Raw genomic sequence first — 25,807 nt, forward strand, 5'->3', positions numbered from 1 at the left:
TTATATGGTACAATTTAAAATTGTTTTTACATGCCCAGATAGGGCAATAAAGCATCCTGGTAAGCTGAGGGCAACAGAAGGGATCAAAATAATCAATTCAACTTCTGAGAAATGGGATTTTTGTGCCTGATCAGATTAAAACTAACTAGAATCCCACTGGGGATTGGGGTTTGTGTTCTTTTCAACAGTCCTCCTAAATTTTTGCTTACAACCTGCCAGAATATTGTTGACAGCTGTTACAGAATATTGTTGACAGCTTTTATACATAACAGTTCTAGAAAAAAAAACAACAGATGCAGCAAAATAAAGACATTTTTGTAATCAACGATTTCTTTAATTGGCATAGCATTTTGATTGTATGATAGTTAAGTAGAAATACTCACAAAATATGCATTAAACCTATAGGGTTAAATAAAACTATTCAAGGAAATAATCTGAGGCACATATAATGTATTTTATCTAAACACAACAGTTTAACCAAAACAAACCCAATCAAGTTTAAATGATGCTTGAGAAGTTTTCATTAATGACAGTACAGAAATATAAAAAGTTAGGTAAATGCAATAGAAATTCAGTTAAAAGTACAACTGCCCAAAGTAAAATAGTCAATATACAAATGACTGCATTCACATATTATGTTTAAACCAGATTCATTCGTGGTCTTTAAACACTTCTGCTTGGCTCTCCTATAGCTTCCAACTCTGGTTTGTAAGCAGGCAGAACAACCAAACCACAGAATGGGATTCTATGGTTGTTTGAACTGCTCTGGCAGGAGGCTCAGGTGAGAGTGACTGCATCATTTATTCTGCCTTAGTGAGATGTGTAAATGTAACAAATCAATACAAACATAATGAGCCTAGGATTAATTCTTAGGCATTATCTACTAGTAGAGGTAATCCATAGGCTAAATAACTTAAATGCTATACATTTGTGTATATATAAATAATTTGTATTTAAAAGCAAGGCAACCATTGTATGTACACGTACCCAGAAGCAAATCCTACCAACTTCATAAGGACTTAGTTTGAGTAAACATGTGTAGCATCAGGCTGCTCATAGTGTTGATTTATTCACAGTAACTCAGAAAGAAAGCTATATACATATATTGCACAGTTGTAAAAAAAACCTCACTATTCATTAAACATATGTAAACAACAGTTTTTTTCTTTCTTTGGCAATTTGATTATTTCAGTAACACTACAAGCAAGAGCACTTAGTAAGGTATGTGACAAATATTTAAAGGCACATTAAGCAGTTTTTTTTCCAAAAGTAAGGACATCTTTCCAAATATTTTCTAGTTAACAATATACTGGCTATCAGTTCATTACTCTCATGTTTAAAAAAAACTCACAGTAAAAAAAAAGTTATGGTTTGAAGTGAAGGGTCAGAGTAATTAAAATACTTGTTTGAAACCTAAAAAAGATAATTAAACAAACCAGAATCAATCTCTCAGTCAAAAAGTAACCGTGCGTTCTCCTGTGAACTCCTCCTGATTGCTTTCTCTACCATTTCCTAAGCATCCAAATCACATAAAGGATGGGACTGCCTGAAGCAATGGTAGGTGTGCCCCTATATTTTATATGGGTGGTTGTGCCTATATTTCTAAAGTTGTTTGTTTATTGTGCATTTTCCCTGTGTTCTTGTGGACAACGGGCTTGTATGTGTTTTATACTTTTTGAAAAGAAGGATTGTATATGCTTTGCTTCTGGATTGCTACATTTAAAAAAAATGTACATAAGGTTTTGTGATTTTTATTAAGATGTGCTTTCCTAATGACATTTTACTGAGCTCATTAGTTTCCCTTCTGAGAAATGGATATTGAAATTTTAGGGAAATGAGATGCTTGGTTTCTGCCTTACACATAGAGAGCTCACCTTGGAAAGAAAAATATTAACAGGAAAATTAAGGGTTTGGGAAAGAAAAGAAGAGCAGTTTATTCTGATGAATGGTACCTTTTAAAACTACTCTTAAATTGCACTGACAAAGTTCAAAAACAAACCAGAAGTCCGAGTTTAGACATTACAAGTTGATTAAAATAAATCAGGATTTGAAAATCAATTTTAGATCATGGCTTCAAACTGCCAAGAAAAAGCCATGTGGTGAGTTTAGCCACTGAAACTAGCCAAAGTTAGGTTAAACAAAGCCTAACTTAGCATTATGACTTGATCAGGCTATATTTTATAATACAATACTTATTCCACAGTCACAGATTTAGCCAAATTTCTTGGGAAATCCACCTGAAAAAGAAAAAAAAAGTTTTCATCATACAATAGAAATCATTCTATTTTAAAGGGGAAAAAAATGTCCTAATGGCTGTATGCCTTCCCAAACTATGTAAATATATGCCAAACCACTAACATCCTTAGGAAGCTGGCTTAGTTTGACTTCTGCTTGACTCTATCTTCTCTTTGTTTCATTTCATTTGTACCATGATCCCAGACCCCATCTTCTTTGTCAACTTTTCATCTGTTTGTGATCTTTTTACATGCTAAGAAAATGACAGTGAAGATCTACAGTATTCAACAATGGTGATTCTGCAAATATTCTTATCACAATCACTGCTTGGCTTTTATTCTTATATTTTGGATAATAGGAATTACACACCAAGCAAGATGGTTAGTTTTATCTTTACTAAAGTTTCTGGTTCAAGTTAAAACCCTGGTGTCAAATTTGCTGTGTCATGTGTTGTGTCACGACATATCGTGACTTTTTTCGTATTGCCAGAGCTGGAGTGGGCACGGCCTCCGCATGATGCAACCGGTCTGTGGGCCGGCAGTTTGACACCCCTGAGTTAAAAGATGCCTAAACTCTAATCATTTCTTAATCTTTATAGAGACCACAATCTTTATAGAGACCACAATTATTTATAGCTATTTGTTTAAAGCCTATCACTCATTCTTGTCATTAATTTGAAGAAACCGAGAAGTATCCAACTGTGCTTGCAGCCTTGCTTTAATTGGAATGACTAAATATGGAAGTAACTTACATCATATCCTCTGAGAACAGCCAGGTGGAACGAAAGCAGCTGTAGAGGGATCACACTCAAAACTCCCTGTAGACAATCGACTGTCTGTGGCAACTCAATTGTTTTGTAAGCAAATTTGGAGCTCTCTGTATCTTCTCTAGAACATAAAATAATAGGGCGGCCCTAAGAAACAAGTCAAGTAGTGTGGATTAATATTAATGATTAATCAATTATTGATTGTACATAGTTTTAATGTATTTTGCAAACACATTTCCAACATTAGCAGGTTATTTTTAGTGATTTAATTATTTTTTTATGCCACCCATCTCCCCCCTTCAAGTTAGGTTTTTAAGTCACCCAAAGTCACTGAGTGTGACTTGGGTGGCCATATAAATTTTCATAAATAAATAAATGTAGCAAGAATATTAATAAAACAACACTGAAAATACCACTGTATTTAAACTAAAAGAATGCATAATTGGTAGGTACTGATCATTTTGGCTTCAATCTAAAATGCAGCAGTCTAAATGCTTTAGTATCATTACTGGTAAATGTTACAGCTACAGTAACCCAATATAATATTACATGTAGTCCTCAGGTTACGATGGGAATTGGGACCCAGATTGCCATCACTAAGTGATACAATTGCAAAGTGCAATGTTGATTGCATTGATTAGTGATAGCAATCCTGACAGTCCCAATTGCCATCATAACTTCAAGATGTGTGGGGTCACTAAGCACAAGTGGCAAGACCCTCAGGTAAGGAGCTTGGGGTGCCGCCCTGGGGTGGGGAAGAATGGGGAAGGCTTGGGAGGCCTCATTCAAATCAAGGGAGAGCTTAGAAGACCCAGTGCAGGCCTCACAAGAGCCAAGGGGAAGGTGGGTGTGTAGGCTGAAACATTTTACCAGAATGACTTGGGACTTTTCCTGCCAGGTTCCCCATTTACTTTGCTTGTGGGAAGCTGGCAGGAAAAGTCTCCAATGGCAATCACATGATCTTGGGATGTCATAATTTTGAGCTGGATGCCCTAGCACCTGGATTGCAATTACTTGATTGTGGCTGGGGTGCTACATGTAGCTGAAACTTCAGACACTGCTTATACATCCATTTCTTTCAGTGCTGCTGTAACTTTGAACCGTCATTGAATAAATTTACATAAGCCAAGGAGTGTATTACTATTATTACTATTTTACCAAACAGAAAACATTGCAACAGACAATATGAAATATATTGTTTGAGATCCAATGCAATGTGATCACAACAATGTCTAAAAAGGGTTTTTTGGGGGGGTAAAGCGGAATAATAAAAAAAGTACAGAGAGATATTACATGCTCAATTTATCAAAAATTAAAGCCTGGAGAGAAAAGAGAATTCCTAGCAAAAGCCACAAAAGCAGAGAATGCACTGCTACTGAAAGAGCAAAAAAGGAGAATCAACATTCAAGAAATGCAACATCTCACTTTCTCCAAGAGGAATAAGTAAATTTAATGAAGGAGAAGTAGTGATTGAGATCTTCTTAACGTAACTTATAACTTTATAGACAATACAGAACAAATGGGAATATTTTTCACATTTTCTCTTGTAACTCTGCTAATTTGAAATCATCCATTCAGAACAGATAAAATCCTCATATATATACAGTATGCTATATATATGAAATGACAAAATATGACAGCTAGGTTAGTTGACTTCAAAAAGAGATTGTATCCATTATCCATGAATTTATTATTATTAAAAGCAGTTTTAACAAGAACAATTTCATCACATCCACTATCAGAAGCACACCAGTCAAGGAAACTAGAAAGCTTTTTGGCTAATCCCCAAAAACTCTTTGTGAAGAGAGATCATACTAGCTTGACTTCAGTTCTCTTGTTTCTTTGACAGCTATGGACTTATTGGCTGTTTTAGGATGCCCTTAAAGAGATAAAATCTCCTTTGAGTAAAATTCTGTTCTTGGCAAGTTCATGGAAATATCTACACAGTTTCTTGCAAGTAATTTTCTATTGCCTTTTTGAGAATATTTTTTCAACTTTTTGATTTAGCTAACAGCACTGAAATTCCCAGATTCTAGCTAATTAAATATAGATGACTGAAACAATAACCAAGAAGAGGGCATTTTTCCTCTAATGGGGATTTATCTTGTTTTTATATTAGAAGAGAGTGGTAAAGAGAATCATTAGGTATTTTCTACTTCTGTCATAAAAATATAAATTCTTGGAAAAACATAGCATCGGAATACTCTGCTAGCAAGCTCATCAGTTAGAACTAGTTAGCATTTGAAGATTTTAAGGGTTTAAGAGGCAATAATATGTGCTCTTCAAAAGTAGTTTTTTACAAAATTGTCTTTTTTCTCCCACTCTAAGCTCTAAGCTGTTTACCAAGCTTTGAAGAATCCACTTCAGCTGAAAATTACATATTCCCAGTGATCTTCCAGATAATAATAGTATGGCAAAATTATACAGTTCTTAATGTATTATTAAATTATTAATATTGTACACACTGAGTCTCATAGTTTTAGTGATTCAAATAATTTTTATGAAATTAAAACGTGTAAGAAAGCTTGATAAGGTTAATCCTATTCCTGAAATATCAAACTCTGAACTTACAAACCCTCTATTTGCATTGTCTCAATTAATTTAGCAAAAATTTACTTCATCTGCTTTTGGTGTCAAATTTGTTATACCCTGACATTCAGACAAAGCTCAGGTCCATCATATTTTGGCTTTTAAATCAAAGACTGCAAAACCTGTGTTTTGCCATATGAGGAATTTTAGTACATTACTTTATCAGATGTTTATGTTTATACTTATGCAGTGTTTAATCTCCTCCAATTATCAATTACATAGTTCAGGCCTTCAATAATAAATTTTATTTAAAATATAAACTTTTCTGAGAATTAAGAAGATTTATAGTCTACTACTGTTTGATCCAAACATTAAGGTTTGCAGCACGTCATTCTTCAAACAATCTTTCAAATTTAAATGCTTTTTATAAGGATTCAATTCACAGATATTCCCCAGATGATCTTGCTCATGTATGTTCAGTTAGTTTAATATTATTTTGGTCTTTGCTTAAGTGCGACTTCTCATCTAGCTAGCTTTACAAGTCTCAGTAGACTTCTTAAGAATTCTAATAAAGTTAAAATTATTCTTTTGACATCTGTGATAAGCAAGTAAAAGCAATTCTGTTTAGACAGCCTTTTGACCTTGCATCTTATTGCTGCTGAAATATGGTCCGTTATTAGTGGAATTTTTATTAAATGAATTCTAATGATTTAATTATAATTTTATCAGCATTATACATTATACAGTTAGCCATCTGCCACCACTGCTGTGATGGCGCAGTGGTTAGAATGCAGTATTGCAGGCTGACTCTGCATTCCACTGCCAGCAGTTCGATCCTGACCAGCTCAAGATTGACTCAGCCTTCCATCCCTCCAAGGTGGGTAAAATGAGGACTCAGACTATTGGGGGCAATATGCTGACTCTGTAAACTGCTTAGAGAGAGCTGTAAAGCACTGTGAAGAGGTATATAAATCTAAGTGCTATTGCTATTGAAGGAGCACGTATAGTGAAAAAGCATGAAATATATTTCATTAATAAATATTTTTATTGTATTTTATTCTTGCAAGAAATGTACAGACTAAACATAAAGATGAAATACAAATTACAGCGTTTACCTGTCGGGCAGTGACCTGCTGTAAAGCATTCTGGCACTTGGTAAAGCAGGGATCCTTCATAATTATCATAATAACAGGCATTTGTTTATCTATAAGAGCCAATGGCCCATGCTTCAATTCCCCAGCGAGGATGCCTTCGGAATGCATATATGTAATCTCTTTGATTTTCTGCAAAGCAAATGAAAGGAAATCAGGAAGGACATAATAAAAATATATTATGTTGCTGATAACAATTAAGCACAGATAAATGACACTAAAGTCAGAACCTCAAAGTTGCTTTTTGCATGCCCAAATTTTAATTAGTAATCATTGCTATGATATGCAATTTTTTTGAATTGCCTAGGTACTGTACATATACAGTACTAATTCTTAAATGCAAGCTAACATCAAATATGTGTTGAGTCTAAGATGAAGAATCCCAATTAATAACCATCCATTAAAACATAAATCATGTATCTTTTCAGTACACTTTAAAATTTATTCTATGGATTTCTCTCTATACATTTCAGTTTAAGGAACAGAAGTTGCAAAGCATCAATAGTGTAGATGTATTGATGAATAAATACATCCTGATCTGAAGGACATATCAATCTTTTTACTTTCTCCAAAGCACTATTTACAAATATTTTTTACCTATAGCTATAACATTTAGTTGTACTTTTGAAAAACTCAAAGTTAAGGATTCATACCAGTGCCCCTTCCAAGCAAGTGGCATAATTGTATCCTCGACCCATAACCAAAAGTGATCGTTGTTTATATAGTTCAAGCGCCAGATCATGTATTTTCTCATCCAAAGACAGTACTTCTTTAATCATCTCTGCAAAACAAATTAAAACTGAGAATTAATTTCATTCTTGTCATACTATCAAATTTCAAAATTTGAAATACCGGTATTTCAAAATATTAGTTGCAGATTTAGACAGAATACATCAATTGATTCCTCTGCTTTACAGTATAAAAATATTATTTTACCCTTTGATAGCACCTAATATTTTCATGAAATTTTACAGAGATACAAGCTTCAACAGTTCTTTATCCTAAAGCCCTGAATAATATTTAGCCTTCACTAAGGGCTCACATTTTCCTTAGATAGTCTCAACTGGAGTGCTAAATAAGTTCTTATTTAATGTAAGTTACCAAGCAGTTTTTTAAATTATTTTTCAGTTTTTAAGTTTTGAATTCTGTTACTGCTATACAATTTGAAAGAGAGATTTTAATTTAAAAAGTAGAGCTCTTAGCTTAATGTGCATAAGTGTAAATTTGCTCATCTATTAATAGTATGTCATACATTTATCCTCAAAGCATGATTCTATTTTATAAGCCTGATGTCCAGTTTTGTTCTCTTACCTTTTTCTCAACAGAGAAATTAAAGTGCAAGCAAATAATTAGAACCCTATAATGGAATGCCTTTCAAAATTACAAAACCAAAAACTGATTTACAAGTTTGTGACAATATTTTTTTCCTTTTCACAACAAACTTTAATTCCCCATATGAACATACCAGGTAATGACTTTAAACTACTTATGATCTCCTCTCTTCTTTTTTGCAAGGATATCCTGTCTTCTGACATCATCAGACCAAACAACACGAGAGAAATGAACTGACTGGTATAAGCCTGAAAACAAAACAAAACAAAAAAATCCTTTATGTGGTTGTATTATGATCCTAAGACTATCTATTAGCATCTGCTTTGATGAAACAAGAAGGCTGTAGGTCTACAGTACAACACATGTCTGTGGGTATCAGATCATAGCTCAGTCACTCATATCCATAGGTAAACTGCAGAAAGGATGTTTTGAAAACCTAGAGTCTCTACAGGTTGGGATAGATCAGTGATGGCGAACCTCTTAGAGACCGAGTGCCCAAACTGGGTGGACATGGTCCATTGTATGGGTGTGGCTACAGTGGTAACGGCAGAACTGGGTGGGACTAAAAAGTTCAATCAATCAATTCCAACTGTGTGAGTTCTTTTTTTTTCCCGCGAGAAGTTGAAATTGGTTGATTGAACCTTTTTTTTTGCACACGGCGGCAGAGGCCTAAAGCGAAAAGATTTTATAAAACCCAGCTGAAGGCCTAGGACTGGGGCAATGGCGCGCGTGCCCACAGATAGGGCTCTGCGTGCCACCTGTGGCACGTTTGCCATAGGTTCGCCACCACGGGTATAGATAGTATTGACAGTTTCCTGCAACACAATGCTTTCTTAACGAGGAAAATACTTTACTGCTGCTCCAGGCAATATCAAGGCTATGATTTGGTCCAAAAGAAAAAAAGGTCAATTACAAAAAGGGAAAATTACCTTCGTACTTGCAACGCCAATTTCAGGTCCTGCATTGATATGTACACCGCAATCTGTATCCCTGGATATTGAACTTCCCACCGTGTTTGTAATGCCAACAGTCAAAGCTCGACGATTCTTACAATACCGTAAAGCCATCAACGTATCAGCAGTTTCTCCTTTAACACATTACAACAATGACATTATTAGATTTGAATGGCGGTCAAATTTAGAATGGTCTGACCTGCTCTATTCATCATGATACCGAACAGCTTTCCTGTTTTGTGAATTTGCCAAAGTGTTGTGTTTCTTGTTTTGGCTGTTTTAAATAGGAAGTGAGAATTATCCTCAAAATCTTTAAAAATGACTGCCATCCATCCATTTGACTTTAGTAGGAGGTAAAGTATCATAGAACATTCCTCGTGAGGAGGAGATTTGTGTTTTAGAGTGCAAAATCAAATTTTAAATTGGCTTCAGAAATAGGAGTAATATTTTCTTTAAAATACAGGCACAGGGAACCTCAGTTTTGAAAAGCTTACATTTCAAAACTGCCAGATGCAGTTTCTCAGTGGAAAGCCCATTACACCAATAATAAAAACCAACATGTGAATTATAGTAACAAGATCTTCTTGATGCTGGGATACCAAGGTAAATACAATTAAAACTTTACAACTGGAATCTTGGTATAAATTAAGGTAATAATATATACCAATAAAGCACATTTGTCAAATTCCCAATATTTCCCAAATTAAAATGTAAAGCAATTTACCTGACTGGCTGATAAAAAAGCATACATCATCTCGGAATACAGGGGTATTCCGATCCAAAAAATCACTAGCCAGTTCCACCATGACAGGTAGCTCTGTCAGTTCTTCCAATACTTGTCGTGTCTGAATGAACAAAAACAATGCATCTGGCTTTAATTCATCATGTGAGATTAGCATATTAGCAGAGTGAAGCAAAATTAATCAGCGTTGTAGGACTAATGCAAATTACTGCTTTAATTCACACTAAAAGGTTCAAGGTGAAACAGACTGAGTCCAGGTTGGCAAAAGAGTGAGATAACTGTATACACTCTGCTGTATACACAACCTATATGCTGAATATATTCCTCAGGTTATGACGGCAATTTGGACCATTAGTCAAGAAACATAGCACAGACCAGCGTTTGATAGAACAGCCTTGAAGGCATTACATATTCAAGATGTGGCTGTACCTACAAAGTTCAGAATCATGCAGGTTTGTAACAACCTGGAAACAACATTTGCACTTTGAAGAAGCAGCATAAAAAGCGTTTCAATGCTTTTGAACTCTGATGGTGGAGAAGATTCCTGAGAATGCCATGGGTAGCCAAGAAAACAAGCTAAAGGATAATCAAACAAATCAACCCAAAGTTTTCACTCAAGGGCAGATTCAAATTATCATACTGTGACACATTATGCAAAGACGGTTCACTGTTTACAATGCGGGTTCCTTGGTGCTTTCTGACGGTTGTTTTCTTGCAGATGTTTCATTACCCAAACATCAGTGATGTTTGGGTTACCTAGCAGTGATGATGTTACCTAGTTTAGGTAATGTAACATCTGCAAGAAAATAACTAAGCTCAGAGAGCACTAAGGACCCCTGAGCTACAAATATTCTCCTTTAAGAAGTTTACAATGCTGGAAAAGATGGACTGAAAGAGAAAGAGAATAACGAATAACAAGTGGATAGATTCAATTATGTACTATTGGAAAATCTGAAGAACCAAGTTGGGAATCAACAGCGACTGGATGGCTTATAACCAAAGAGATTCATAGTTCTATGATTAATGTCACTCCAAAAACTGGCTCTTTAAAACATAGAAAACTCCTATAAACATACTATGAAGAACTTTCTTACACATGTTTTCATATGTGGAAGTATTTTAAACTTACAGCCACAGCAGCATGATAACTGGTTCCACATCCAATAATTATTAATCGACGGCATCTTCTGATTTCTTTCAAGTGATCTTTCAAGCCACCTAAAAGAACTGTAATTTCCACAAAACAGAAATGATATGAAAACTTTAGTCCTGGGCAAGTTTCTATCAGACATGAATGGTAACATTAAGAGAGATTAGAATTTTCTTCACATTTACCTTTGTTGGTTTCAAAGTTCACTCGTCCTCTCATAGTATTGAAAACAGATTCTGGTTGTTCAAATATTTCCTTCTGCATGAAAGCACTGAAATTCCCTGTTGTTGTTTGAATAAAAATGGTCTGTTAATGTTATTATTTAATCCAGAAAATCTATAGCAAAATAATCTGGGACAGAATGGCAGTTTCACTCACAAGCCAAATTGCTTACACTTGGTTAAAGGAATGCCTATTCCCATATGATCTGACCATGATGAGAGACCTCCTTGGGGCCTTTTTGGCTATTACATTACCAAACAAAGGCTATACTTCCAAGGATTAGATTTTTACAAACATTTAATTTTTAGGAACAGTTAAAGATTAATAATGGAATCTGTAGATCAGGTATAGATGATTAAAAATCTCTTTAAAAACATGTTCAACTTACAATCTTAATAGAGCCTGGAATTTCCATTATATAGCATGACAATCGTAAGTCAAAGTATCCATGTGACCAAACCCACTTTATGATATATTCTGTGGCAGTCGTAAAGCATTGTCTGCAATGGGCGATTTTTGCCCGAAACTCGAAGTAAATGCCAGTTTACAGCAAATACATCATGGCCATATGACTGTGAGACATTGCCAACAGCCCTAAATGTGGACGAGTTGCTGAACACCTAAAATACAATCATTTTGCAGTGGGGACGCGTCTGTTGGAATTGCAAATCTAAGTCATAAGTACCTTTTAGAGGATTTGTTGTAATTTCACTGCAGACTCACTAAGTGATTGATCATAAGTCAAGGACTACCTGTACCACTACTATGGTTTACCTCATTTTATGGCATTTCAAAATGATATTGTTTATATTTAGACATGAGATTGCAGGTATAAAAAAAGCTTGATAAAATACCATAAAGCCTTACAGGAAAATAGAATGTGCTCCTTAAATATGTCTGCCAAATACCTACATTTTATTTATTATATATTTTATATATATATATTATTTGACATTTGTTACATGATTTGTTGGCAAAGTAGGTTCAATTACTCTTTGTGATATTTTAGTTTTATAATAATAATAGACTATATTGGTGACCTTATAAGTCTCCAATGCTAGATAGCTAGAATATAAATAGTTTCAATGTTTATTTGTTTATATTTATATACTACTCAACTCCCAACAGATTCCAGTTGATACACACAAGGCTTAATAACTTTACAACCGATATTAAAGCAAAAGCAGTAAGCAGATGGTCTTCCAGAACAACACATTATGGAAGAAGGTCCAAGAAAAAAAAACCCCTCATATTTTAAGCCCTTCCAAAAATGGGAAGGGTTAAGGGCAAAGTGTATTTCCAGAAGCAGTGAATTCTACAGTTGGGGCGATCTCCAAAAAGCCACACCCTCCTCATGTAGATGAAATCCTTAACAGATCTGTTCTGGGTTGCTCTAGACCAGTGTTTCTCAACCTTGACAATTTTAAGGCATGTGGACTTCAACTCCCAGAATTCCAGACAGCAATGCTGGCTGTGGAATTCTGGGAGTTGAAGTCCACATGCCTTAAAATTGTCAAGGTTGAGAAACACTGCTCTAGACCAGAGGTAGGCAACCTTGGCTCTTTTATGACTTGTAGACTTCAACTCCCAGAATTCCTGAGCCAGCATGGCTGGCTCAGGAATTCTGGGAGTTGAAGTCCACGAGTCATAAAAGAGCCAAGGTTGCCTACCCCTGCTCTAGACAGACTGGGCAGGATTATGTTGTGCAAGATATTAACTTATTATTTATTTGTTAAATATGTTTGCCATCTATCTCGCCATAGGTCATAAGTAAGACTTTCAATACTTTTTCCCCAATCAGTACCTTCTTTTTTTGTGGCTAAGTCTGCATCTAAACTCTCATGGAAAAAGATTGATACTAGGAAAGCTTTTCTGCTGGGCTTACCCTTCATGATTTGCTGCAGCTCCAGTTGCAAAGTTTGAATGGCTCGAGATGGGTCATCAGTAGCAGCACGTTTTAGCCGATGAATGGAAAGCTTTCCATCAGCCACTGCTGCAATGTCATCATCTTCCAGAAAAATAACTCTGTTGGTATGCTCAATTATGGCACTGCAAAAAAACAAAAACAAAAACCAAATCCAGGTTAAGGTGTGAATTTTCAAGTGCAGCAAAGCTTTGTTCCGTGGGTGTAGATAAGAGCTCTAAATGACCAGAAGCAGGAATTATGCATCATCCAGTTCTTGACTGCAGCACATGCATGTCAGGTTATAGATCATCTGCAGAGTCTAAAGAATCTGGAATCTGCATACAGCTACTAGAAACAGTTTGTATTCTTTGATATTATGATATTGTTGATGTTCACCCATCCCAAACTGTACTATGTATGATCATGCAGAGCACACGTTTATGAATTACCATTTAGATTTAGGCACTCCCCCTCCTGACAATTTAGAACCTATTTCTCCTTGGATATGAGCCAGTAGCAGTTCACCAGTTTTTCCGGAATTGTTTTACACCACTGGCTAACTAAGAATCAGGATCTAAGGCTACACAAAGCAACTTTAAAAGGTGCTTGACAAACTCAGCTGGCTTGAGCAAAGGACCTCTCCTCAAAGAATGAAATAGCCTCATCACCCAGAAGAGTGAGCACCATTGCTCCGTAGGCTTTCTCTAGTTCTCTGCATCTGCACACATAGACAGGACACCCTTTGAAAATGTCAACAAAGCAACTGGGGAACATTGCTGAAGCAGAATCTGCGTCTATTTCATTGTTTCACTTGGGCTTGCATGCTTTGCACAATCCTGCTAAGACTACACATTGTTATGTCTGTTACCTTGCATCTGAAGCAAAGAAAAATTCAACTGCTTTATCACCCACAGCATGAAGGCAGGTTGAACTGTCCAGTCTTTTCATTTGAGTTTTGCATATGTTCTTAACATTTTCTATATTACCTATCAATGAAAAAGTATGTAACATCTTTAAATCATCAGCAATGAGTACCCAGAGTTGAAATCAAATATTTGAACTTGGTGAATTATACCAGAATCATTACTACACCTCATTAAAAATTACTAAGAAAACGAGGCAAGAATGTTATGCATACACACTATTTTAATTTCAATACATAAATATAAAATTCGGCAGAATTTTGAAGTAAGGGTTTATTTAACATAGTTAACATTTCTAGTACCATGGATTTGTGATTAATAGACTGATAAGAAAGAATTCTGGCCAATATAATCAGTTCCCTCTCCCCCACAATCCGCAACCCTCCCAAAATACAGCGATGGTGATAGTACTATAATAACTTACATGTTCGATATAAAATGGGAATTTGTTCTGTGGAGAGCTTAGATTCACTACGAACTCCAATAAGTAGAGGACTCCCCCTCCTGACAAATGATAAAACAACAATGAAAGTGGTTACATTCATTTTAACAAATACATTCAAATATTTTGCTTCAATGAAAGATCTAAATCTTGGGTGCAAGTTCTGTGCTGATATTTATTTATTAAGCATAATAGCCCAATTTATAGTTTTATTTACTTACCTGGTAGCAACAGCTTCCCCTGGATAATGTACACTTTTGAATACCAGCGCAAATGCACCTTCCTACATAAGAGGAACATAAATATTAAAAAAGGAATGAATGGAATGCATATCAAGATTATCTAAAGAATGAGTAAGATAATATATTAGTCAAAATCCCGTTTTCATATTTTTAGTGATCCCTAAATAAAAAAGTAGCAAATACACTTCATTCACTGACAACAATGTTGGCATAAACAGTAGGAAGACAATCCCCAATTAACTCCATCAGATATATTTCTAATGATGAACAAATTAGCTTCCTGATTATCAGTGAGAAGACTTGTCCAGCTATAGAATCCATATACTGAGCACTATTAAGTGATTATTTAGAGGCTGCGGCCTGACCCTTGATATCAGATTGATAGCTCTAAAGAAAAACAACTACAGATTCTAGGAATACATCTGGATTTCATTTGGGTTTACGTCTCCTTTTTCACCTATGCTCTGGGCAAGTAAAAATAAGTTTTTGTGAAAAAGAAAATACAGCAAGGCATTTTAAAAAGGATCATCTCTTTTTAAAACACACTCACCAACCTCATTTGGTTAAACTCGGTACAAGAAAGATAATTCAATATTATGTAAACATTACTGATGCTAGGAAATAAGAGAATCTCCCACTCACCAGCTGCTGAATGACTCTCTCAACCAAGACAGAAAAACTCGTTTCTTCAGTTTCTTTATTATCATATAAATATTTGATCAATTTTGGAATTGTTTCAGTATCTGTTTCAGATTCAAATTCATAACCTTTGGTCTCCTGGAATATTTTAAACAAAATGTTAGATCTGAGTTTCTTACCTAAGGCTGTTTTCATTCATATGCAATAGCGTCATGGGACATCTAATGCTTTGATCACTACTGCGATAGTTCCCGCTCCACAGTACAATCACATTTGCAAGCTAGATTTATTTAGATTTTATTTATTAGGACTTTATTAAACATGCCATGGAAACAGCATGAAACTAACATTGCCTGGCAACAATATAGAAACACAAGATTAATTCCTGCCAGAAACAACATTGTGTTATTCTCTAACTCAGTGTTCCTCACACTTAGCCATTTTAACGTCTGGGTTGAGGGATTCTAGGATCTGAACTCCACACATCTTAAAGTTGCCAAAGTTGAGAAATGCTGCTCTAGCTGATATCCAGACTGCCCTATGCTGATACTGGGATCACATAGGAAGGGAGAGGAAAAAGCGGTAGACAAACAACTACCTCTATAAGGGGGGACTGAATCTGGAACTCATCGTCTGGCGTTAAATCTAATGGCAGGCAAGGGCAGATCTTTCTACATATAAAAATAAATCCTGTCACAGTTTGGAGTGACACAATTTTACTACATGCTTTAGATTACTATCGGCTTACCAAAAACTTCCGTAGGTCTTTGTAATTTGTAATGATTCCATTATGGATAACAACGAATTCTGAAAGGAATATATATGGAAATAAATAAATAAATAAATAGGTAAGAGCAAACAACGAGACCTTAATTCAAAAAGTGGGTTGAAGCTGTATATTTATTAAATTGGCACTAGTAAAGTGTTTCATAGAATTCTAGTTTTCTGTGTTCTTTCAGCAATGTGTCATGGGCCAGCTTGGACTCTGTCAGAGACTGACAATGAACAGCCACTTCCAGAGTTGCCAGATGAACTGCTGAGCAGCTGCAGGGAGAGCCGACTGCACCACCCAGTAATCAGGAGACTTAGCTGTCTCCTGTCTCATAAAATGAGCTGCTACCCCCTCCCAGTCCAAGGGCTTGTCATGCGATGAGCAGAGCAAAGGCGTTCTGCAAAGCTCCTTGCCCTTCCAAATGAGCAATCCTGGGCTGATTTGGATTTGGGACTCTCTCATGGCAAGGTTGCTTGACTTTGGTTGACTTGATTTTTCTAGTGTGCCTGTCTGTGTGTGTATGCACATTTGCACTCACATTTCCTTTGCTGCTCATTTGCTTCAGAAACTTCTCCACAAAGTTTGCAACCACCTATCTGTGTTTGTGAGTGCATAGCTTGAGACAGAGCACAGTAGAGGTCAAGCAGTAGAACTAAACCAGTAAAGTTTTGGTTTAAAAATCAGAGGGTATTGGTCGTTTGGAGAATACCTTGATTTGTTAATATAGGAGACTCTAATTCAGGTTTCAGGTCCCTGTCTTTCATGTGTCCAGAATACTACATGTGCAAAATTGCTTTCTGAATCACCTATCTCATTTAACACACACTAATACGTGATGATGGTTCATTGGTTTCAACAACTACATCTAAGGATTTCTGTTTGATTTTCCCCCCTTCCAGAAATTACGTACCATTACTTTTATCTGATCGTTGCGGATGACAGTTGACAGCATTCGGTACCCCGTGAGTAGCCCACCGAGTGTGAGCAATGCCAAAATGTGTCTCAAAGTCTGCCTTTAAATCCAAGTCTTCTTGCTCTGTACAGGACAAATGTATAATAATTTATATTCAAAAAGATAGGCAATTCTAAATTTCCAACTTTTCAATAATGGTTTGTGGCTCTAAAGATTTTTTTGCATTATGACCATAATTGAGCCCAGAATTACATTGTTAAGTCATTGTGGTATTTAAGTGGGTATATGTGACCACGTCCCATTTTATGACCATGCTTGTGACGGTCATTAAACACCGCGGCCATTAAGCAAACACAGTAGTTGTTAAGCAAATCCATTTTATCCAATGGGTGGGTTTGGCCAGAAACCATGACTAAATGTCAGAAACTGGCAAAAAAGGATAAAAATTGTTTTCATGTAATCACGGGATGTTACAAATGGTCCTTGAACTGGTTGCCAAGCATGCAACATGCAAGCATGTGACCGCAGTGTGTGAATGTGTGCAGTCGTTGGAACTTTAAAATTAGGTCATAAATATCTTTTGGGGGAGGGTCCATTGTTACTTTGAACGGTTGCTAAATGACTGGCTGTTAAGTGAGGACTATCTGTATACAGGTATATTGTAACAATATCACAAATACTACTATAAACATATTCCATGCGGAAATCATTATATACAAACACACACAGTTAACTTCTCAATACAAAATACATTACTTCCAAATTCAAAATCCAAATGAAAATGTCTACCACTGATGGGGGGGGGGGGGGTAGCAATAATTTATTTCTATTTTGATAGAAGAATTTGCTTTAAAGCCCTTTTATTAAATTATAGCCAAAAATGATTTAATGTTTTGTTAATGAAATACATAACTTGCATGGCTTGCTTTTTTTATGATTTAGGTGTGACTTCTGTTACAGTTAATTAGATCTCAAATGAAAGTAAGATTTACATCATCCTCCACTGGAATTTAACTTCACAACATAGAAAGTATATTTCCATCTGTCTTTCCTAGGATTTCCTAGGAGCCATGGTGATGCAGTGGTTAGAATGCAGTATTACAGGCGGTATATAAGTGCTATTGCTATATTCTTACTCCTATCACAGGTTTAGATTCAACATGACATTGAAATATTAGGGAAAGGCTTGGCTTGTGGGATTGTACACACTTTCTTAAACAAAGATATCACATGTACACAGAATTCATATTGAATATTACTCAACAATCCCATGTTGTATCATAACTGCCATTATATATGTATGAATAAGACTTATAGAGGAAAGATAGTAAAATGTTCAGAAAGTGTTTGAGAGTAAAATGTAGCATTAGGACAGATGACATTTTTGTTTAAGAAAGTGCAATTGTAACTCCATCAATTGCTAGATGATTAATCAATACAGCAAGGTTCTTAGTCTCCCACTGAAATTCTACTTCTAAATAAGCGCGCTATATTAAACATTGGCCATAAATATACCAAAATGCAGATGTTTTATTATACTTACTTTGCAATTCTTCATCAAGAGCCTTTACTTTTCCTCTTTTTTTCACTAATTTGATATACCGTTCTTTATCTTTATTATTATTCCCATCAATTGCAACACCTGTAATATAGAATATTGTATAGTGTTTCTGATTATTTAACATACCATAACTTCCACTTTCGCAGTGGATCACGGGGAAAACCAAGGCTTGCACATCATGACATTTGAATATCTTTTCCAAGGCTTTCATTGCTACTCTACCAAATGCTAGTCAGTGATGTATTTCTTGCCTGCTTGTTCCTTTACTGTTGAAAGTTGATCCAAAGATATCCTTTGATATCTTCATTGATAATTCTAAGGCTGGTTGCCCTACCTATTGCCATTTATAGTCTTCATTGTATTTAATTTTAGTCCCATTTTCATTGTGCTCCATGACTTTAGTGCTAGGGCTTGCAGATTCTTTGCATTTTTGGCTATGTATCATCAACCTAGCACAAATTATTGCTGTTTCTTCCTCCAGTTTTAAAACCACACTCATATTCTTCCAATCCAGTTTTCTTTAATATGTATTCCATATATAGGTTGAATAAATAAGGGGAGAGAGTGCAGCCCTGTCACACTCTGCTGCCAACTTAGACCCAGTCTATTTCATCATGTTCTCTCCATACTGTGGTTTCCTGGCTTGTATATAAGTTGACCCAACCTGTTATAAGTGACCCTATAGGTTGAAGTTATTACAAAATAAATAAATAAAACTCTATCTAAGATTGTCTTATAAGTTTATTTGTATCTCATGTCAATGGTTCAGCAGTTTATTTTTAAACATTGTCCAAGAACCAAATACATCTCACAAAATGAAACTGTGGCTGGGTTAATTACAATATGGGAGCCCAATCAATATCTAGTCTATTCAGAGCCTGTTTCTAACAATTTTTGGGAAAAGCAATAGAAGCAAGATAAGACAACAATTGTCAGTGTCTGTGTAAGACATTTTACATACCTGCGGAATCATACCCTCTGTATTCTAGTCTTTGCAGTCCTTTTATCAGTGTTTCAAATATCTCTTTCCTTGTCCGAGGTACTTTGTAGTTCAAATAAGCAAAGATACCTGTTGAAGAGAGGGCAGTGAAAAAAAATGAAATACCAATATTTTGAAATACTAATATTTTGTCATTCATAAGTTAATATGAATTCCTTCTTGCCTAATTATCCCATTTTATAATACAGGTGATCCTCGACTTATGACCGCATTTGAATCCCAAATTTCCATTGCTAAGCAAGACAGTTAAGTGAGTTTTGCCCCATTTTACGATATTTTTGCCATGCTTGCTAGTGAATCACAGCAGTTAAATTAGTAATGTGGTTGTTAAATGAATCTGGCTTCCCCATTGACTTTCTTGGCAGAAGGTCGCAAAGGTGATCACATGACCCCAGGACACTGCAACTGTCATAACTAGTTGCCAAGTGTCTGAATTTTGATCTCTCTCTCCCTCCCTCCCTCCCTCCCCCTCTCTCCATGCAAACAAGTTTGCCAATTGAAATAAAATCTTATCAGTTATTTTATCATTTCCTTATTTCTTGTAAAGAAGATAGCTTTATGGTTTACTTGCTGTACGTAGTTTCATTAACAAAAAGGATAAGTAAAATACTATTAGCTGATAATCTTAGCTATTTTAATTTGGACAATCATTTGATTATATCTGATCAATTTATTTTGGTTGACTGCTTATTTCTGTTTTAGCTCATTTAAAACAAGATAACACGAATCTTTTACTAATCAGATCTTGAGCTACAGATGGCAATATATGTTATCTAGCACCAAAAAGTTGTACTTTTTGAACCACAGTTAAACAGCTATTATTCTCTGCCTTCCCAAAAATAGATTCACAAGACTAAGTCAGAATTTAGCCAAGAACTGATCTGGATAACTCTAGATTATAGCTAGTATTTCACAAATCTATTAGGGAGATTTCTAGTAAAACTTATTAAATCCTGTTTGCTGGCATGAATCACAACAGAAAAGTTGCCCCAGTCCAGCACAAAAATCTCCCAAGGCTAGGGCTGTTAACAATTTTCTCATGGATTCAGCTCAAGTTCTTTTCTATTTTTCCAGAGCAACATTTAAAATACTTTTAACATTTTCGCACATTCTCAATAGTTTTATACCCTCAAAAGACAGACATGTACATATACACATACATGCATATACACACACATATAAAAGATCTAACAGAGTTTTCATTTGAGGCAATATTTATATGCTTTGGTCTCTCCAGGAAAGGCCTTTTTGAGGGATCTATCCACAATGGAGCCAGTGTGTTGAGCTTGGTAAGGATTCCTTGTTTATACTGAATTCTAGCAATGCTCCTATTTAAGCATACAAAGAGACTCAGAGGCCACTAGAGACTTTTCATTGAAAATGATAGCAGCAGTCTAGACTGCCAAGGAATATATTACAGTTATTTAGGGTTGAGGAAAGAAAGTTTAGTTTCAATATATACATCCCCTTGTGCCTCCCCTTAAACAAACCGACTGTTCACTTTTAAAACATAAAGGCCACAATCCAACACAAAGTTAAAGTTCAGACCACAGGACTGATTCTTAAGTCCATGGTTTAATAGTAGGTGTGACTAATAGCATCCCCCTCCTCATTTTCCATCTTCCATAAACAGATGGGCCTCTCTTGTTTTAGTGCTGCTCAAACTGGTTTAGAAATAGCTTGGATTATATGATAAATCATCCTGAAGTTCCAAGAGATTAAAAAAAAAACCCTGAACAATCCAAAGTCTAAATTCACAATGAATAAACGTCTGTATCATATTCTGCATTTTTCCTTATTGAAATGAAAGTCACAAATGTTAATCATAGTTGAAAATACCCTATTTCTTCTCTAGCGTGAAGGATCCTTTTTTTTTATTCTTGCAATTCCATTTGGAAATTGATATATTATGTCAATTTTGTCTTTTAAATGCTATTATTTCTTAGAGGCAATAACATTACACTTAAAATTAGACACTTTAAAAAGATATACAGTTTTTAATGTTCAGACAAGAAAGAAATCTAAAAATCTTTGTGGCAGTGTAAATAGGCATCATTTTATTGTGGCACAAAATAACTATGGCAAATGCACAAACATGAATAACCTGTAGTACAAACATTATCCAGAGGATAAAGTTCTATTGTTAACTAAACCACTTCCCCTTTGACCTCATAATCTTTTCTCTTCAGCATGTTATTCTTTTCATTATTCAAGAGATAAGAAAGGGCTTTAAGTACTTCTACTTACAGAAGACCTAATCATTGAGTTTGATAAAAACAGAACAGATAGAGTTGTTTTAAAATGATTGCACAGAAATAATGTCACAGGAAAGGGCCTTAGTCTCCATAAATGAATGAAGCACTTCTGCTATGACACTAAAAAAATAGTTCAAACAGAGAGTTAGCTAGCAGTCATACAAGCTAACCTTTGTTTTGAGATTCCTCCTTTAATATCCTAAAAAGACTTTGAAGCTCTTGATTCCTTTTTCAGGAATGCAACTGGTTGGTAACGAAAAGGCCCATGGCGAAATTCCACAAGAATGTCAATGCTTATTTAACCAGAATCAAGCTAGGATCCTTTTATATTTTATTCATAACAAGTAAGCTCATCACCCTTTCCCTTATCTTTGTTGCTTAGCTATGTACTGAAGCTTCTTCAAACAAGTTGTCTTTCACATGTGTTTGGACTGAAGCTCTCAGAATTTCTCAGCTATTGTCTATACTGGCTAGGAATCTTAGGTGTTTTAATCCAAGCAAATCTAGGAGATGCCATGTTAAGGAAAAATGATGCATTGCTCACTGTTAAAGTTCACCTCCTCACCAAGAAATCTATTTTCCATGATGAACGCAATATGTTGAGTGGATTCATCTCTAGCTGTAATTAGATTTCCTTGTAACTATTTTGCTTCCTCTTTCCTCTTACGAAATATTCCATTTTTAAAACGTATTGAATTCCCTCCTCCATTCTACCAACAGTGATCCTGTATTCTCATGCAGTTAATTGGTCAAATGTGAAATGTACCTATTGATACTTTAGATACTTGACAGAAAATTATCCTTTAAAACAGTTGAAAGACATCATAAAAAGAATCCATCCCAACCATCATTGGTCAGGAAGGCACCTTCAAAGGTATACAAGGTTGGAAATGGAGAGTTAGACTTGTTCACTGAAGAATGGAGGGCCACCTTGAACTGTTGGAGGAAATTCAGGACATACATCTAATAAATAACTTAATAGTGGCCAACTTTGTAACCCTAGATACTGTTGGATTCCTATAAGCTATGCCCATTGGTTATGCTAGCTGGGAATAATAGGAATATAGGGCAATCACATCTGGGGATCCTGTTGATATGAAATTCTGGAAGTGGTAGCTCCAAAATATCTAGGGATCTCCTTTGGTTGAAGAAGACTGTACTAGTATTAGACTTTAAGGCTCTTTTGCGTAACCAAGCACTATAGTTCTAATGTGCTAGAAATCCCTCCATTTAAAATAATGTACCAACTTAGAAACCTAGGCTTTTGCTTAATGACCTCACTGGTAAAGTTATTAAACTCACTGATATTTCTACTTATGGAGTAAAAGATTGGCACAAAAAAAGGTCAGCCTGGCTTATTATTTATAATGCTAATTATACACAACTAGATTGCTACATATAACAACATATGAAAAGGTGAAACATCACACAAACTTTACATTTCTTACATAGCTTTTGTTTGGGTGGACATATTTTAAAGAGCTTTTCATTTCAAAGTAGGAAGCTTCCCTTCACCACTTCAGGCAACATTTGATTTATATCTTATTTTAATCTCACCAAACTTTTCTACAACATCAATAATGGAAAGTGCTTTAAAATCACACCAGACCCTTGACCTAGTATTCTGACTCAGCCATACAATCTCTTGATTAGCATTTGGTTGAGCAGTGGAACATCCCTATTTCTGAGTCAAAGCACAGATGTCTCACTTTAGATAAAGTGATTTCAGTATGTTTGTTGATATGTGTTGAATGGGTAACCAAGATTAACACAAGACATTCCTTACCAGCTTGAGCACAATAAACTAATTCTGAACAATTTAGATATAACAGGTTTTCTGGAACAAAATAATCTTTTAGAACTCAAAAGCTGTAATCTGTTCACCTTGCAAAGAAAATACATGGCTTAATTGTCTGAAAGGAAACTGATTTCCTATTGTAATATACAAATGTAAAACAAGTTTTATTTTGATATTCTCAATCCAAAACCTTATTTATGGTTCAGTTGTATAATCCATACAATCCATTTTATTATACTTTATTACATTTATGGGCACCGGTCCCCTTTTTCTCTGTATTATGCCCCTATCATAGCTATGCCTTTTTCAGATGCTTAATAGTGCATGAAAAAACAGACATTGCAAGGAATTGGAAAAGAAAACTTAACCCCCCCCCCCCCCCNGAATTGGAAAAGAAAACTTAACCCCCCCCCCCCCCGCATCCCAGCTTAATACATGCAGAGAAACTGCATGTAAGGAAGGCTTTATCTGCACTTAACAGAAACCATGGCCCTGTGCACCTTTTTCACATTTGACAAGGCTTATACTGTTGTTTCTGGTAAAATGCAGTTTGAGCAATAATGTGCTAAAAGTTCACTTATCTTAGCCCAAGGACCTATTTGCCATCAATACACTGTAGTCCAGGAAGGAAACTACATACTTGAACTGTCCCAACAAGCAGGATTTGCATCCACTAAAATAATTCCTGAAGCTAACTCTCACTGTAGTTTTACTTCCCTGTTGTAGGCAAAAATAATTTTAAATGTGTGCTTTGCTGGTGATCCAGTAAAAAGCATTTTTTAAAAAGTAGTATTCAAATATGCCATACGCTAAATAAATAAATCACCAAGTAGTATTCCCCAAGTATGGAACTTGGAGAAGGAAAATTAAAAAGAACCCTGGATGAGAATTTAGCAGCTAGCAAATAACCCTGGAGGAGCACTTTTGCTTTTCAACATTCGCTTTCATTAAAGATTGGTCCTGCTAATAATCAGAAGTTAGATTTTCTACAGTACCCACTGCTTCACAGTCACATTTCAGGCCAAAAGGCTAGAAGGAAGAAGCTCGTTCTTGCCCGACTGCTTTCATGCCCTTGCCACGTATCTCTCTTTTTGAGAGACACCAACCCAACGGGGCTCCCTTTGAGAAGATGCACCAACCCAATGGGGCAAAACTTAAGTTTGGCTTTAAACTACTGTACTCCATCAAAAACTAAAGGAGGAGGATGCTGGGGGAGCAAAGCCAAGCAAGCACATGGCCAGGTCGTCCTATTCCAATGGCCACCCGCGGGAAGGAGGGGCAGTGGAAGGAAGAAAAAAGAAAGGAAAATGAGGAGGGGAATGGGAAGGGAAAATAGAGGGAAGTGTGGCTCAGAAGCACGCCTCCTCCTGCGCCTTTTTATGGACGGGCGGGGGGGGGGGAAGAGTGTCGGAGGGGCAAAGCATTCAGCTTCCATTTCCTTTCCGACCACCAGGCACCCCCTTAGGAAGAAGGTAGATCTTACTACTCGGTTGGAACGGCGGAGCTTTTACATGGCAGGCGTTCTTTCTCTTCTTCTCCCGCCCCACCCCCCCCCCCCCCCCCCCCCACCGCAGTCCGAACAACTAGCACCCCTGCTTTGGGCCCACATGTGCAGCCTTTCCGCCGCTCTAACTGCGCGGAGAAGCTGGCAATCAGCCAACTCCGCTCCTTCCCTCCCTCTTCCCTTCCTTTCCTCACTCACCGCACATGGTTGGTGCCCGACCGCACACGCAGCCCCGTTCAGTCGCTGAGAAGCCTGGAACCCCGCGTACCTCCCTGTCACCTCCTCTTTCTCCTTCGCCTGCCTCTTTATAACGTGTCTTGGACCAACCCCCTTGGGTGGTTCATTGGTTGAAAGCGGGAGCGCAGGGAGATGGAGGGGGGGGGAGAGAAGAAGGTTGCTCTCAGCTTCTTGCTGGCTCCAGCCGTCACCCTGACTCACGAGATGGAACCAAGAGGGGGGGGGGGGGGGGAAGGCTAGGAGGTCGAAGGAAAGGAGGGGACTTTTTGTCCCCGGGAGGAGCCGCCTACGTCCCGGGATGGGGGTCCGGTCTGCCTCCAGATGTTCCCGAACTCCAATTCCCAGCAACCCCGACCAGCGTGGTCAGCGAGAGGTGGGGTTTTGGGATTTCTAGACTCAGGTTCCTCCTCCCTAATTAGCGGCGGAAGAGTAGCAAATGATCTTCATCTTCTCTACCCCGATGCATCGATCAGCTTCATAATAAGCATTTTTCATCCTTCACCTCTCACAATACTTTTGGGCATGCTGCGCGGGG

General features: G+C 36.5%; 1 protein-coding gene across 1 annotated transcript; it reads right to left on the reverse strand.

Moving 5' to 3' along the window:
- Positions 1-312: 312 nt before the first annotated feature.
- GFPT2 (glutamine-fructose-6-phosphate transaminase 2) lies at positions 313-25,382 on the reverse strand. Its single transcript, XM_015823882.1, has 19 exons — positions 25,234-25,382; positions 19,440-19,547; positions 18,461-18,559; positions 16,915-17,040; positions 15,981-16,039; positions 15,236-15,370; positions 14,573-14,634; positions 14,334-14,413; positions 13,855-13,972; positions 12,966-13,129; positions 11,044-11,139; positions 10,838-10,935; positions 9,691-9,811; positions 8,943-9,100; positions 8,147-8,261; positions 7,335-7,462; positions 6,646-6,813; positions 2,987-3,148; positions 313-2,237 (listed from the first exon to the last, which is right to left on the reverse strand). Exons 1-19 carry the CDS (start codon positions 25,238-25,240, stop codon positions 2,193-2,195), a joined length of 2,049 nt encoding a protein of 682 aa, XP_015679368.1. The 5' UTR covers positions 25,241-25,382; the 3' UTR covers positions 313-2,192.
- Between the last annotated feature and the right edge of the window lie 425 nt (positions 25,383-25,807).

This window comes from Protobothrops mucrosquamatus, unplaced genomic scaffold, assembly GCF_001527695.2.
Source record: "Protobothrops mucrosquamatus isolate PMUCROS unplaced genomic scaffold, P.Mucros_1.0 scaffold2027, whole genome shotgun sequence".
Classification (NCBI taxonomy): domain Eukaryota; kingdom Metazoa; phylum Chordata; class Lepidosauria; order Squamata; family Viperidae; genus Protobothrops; species Protobothrops mucrosquamatus.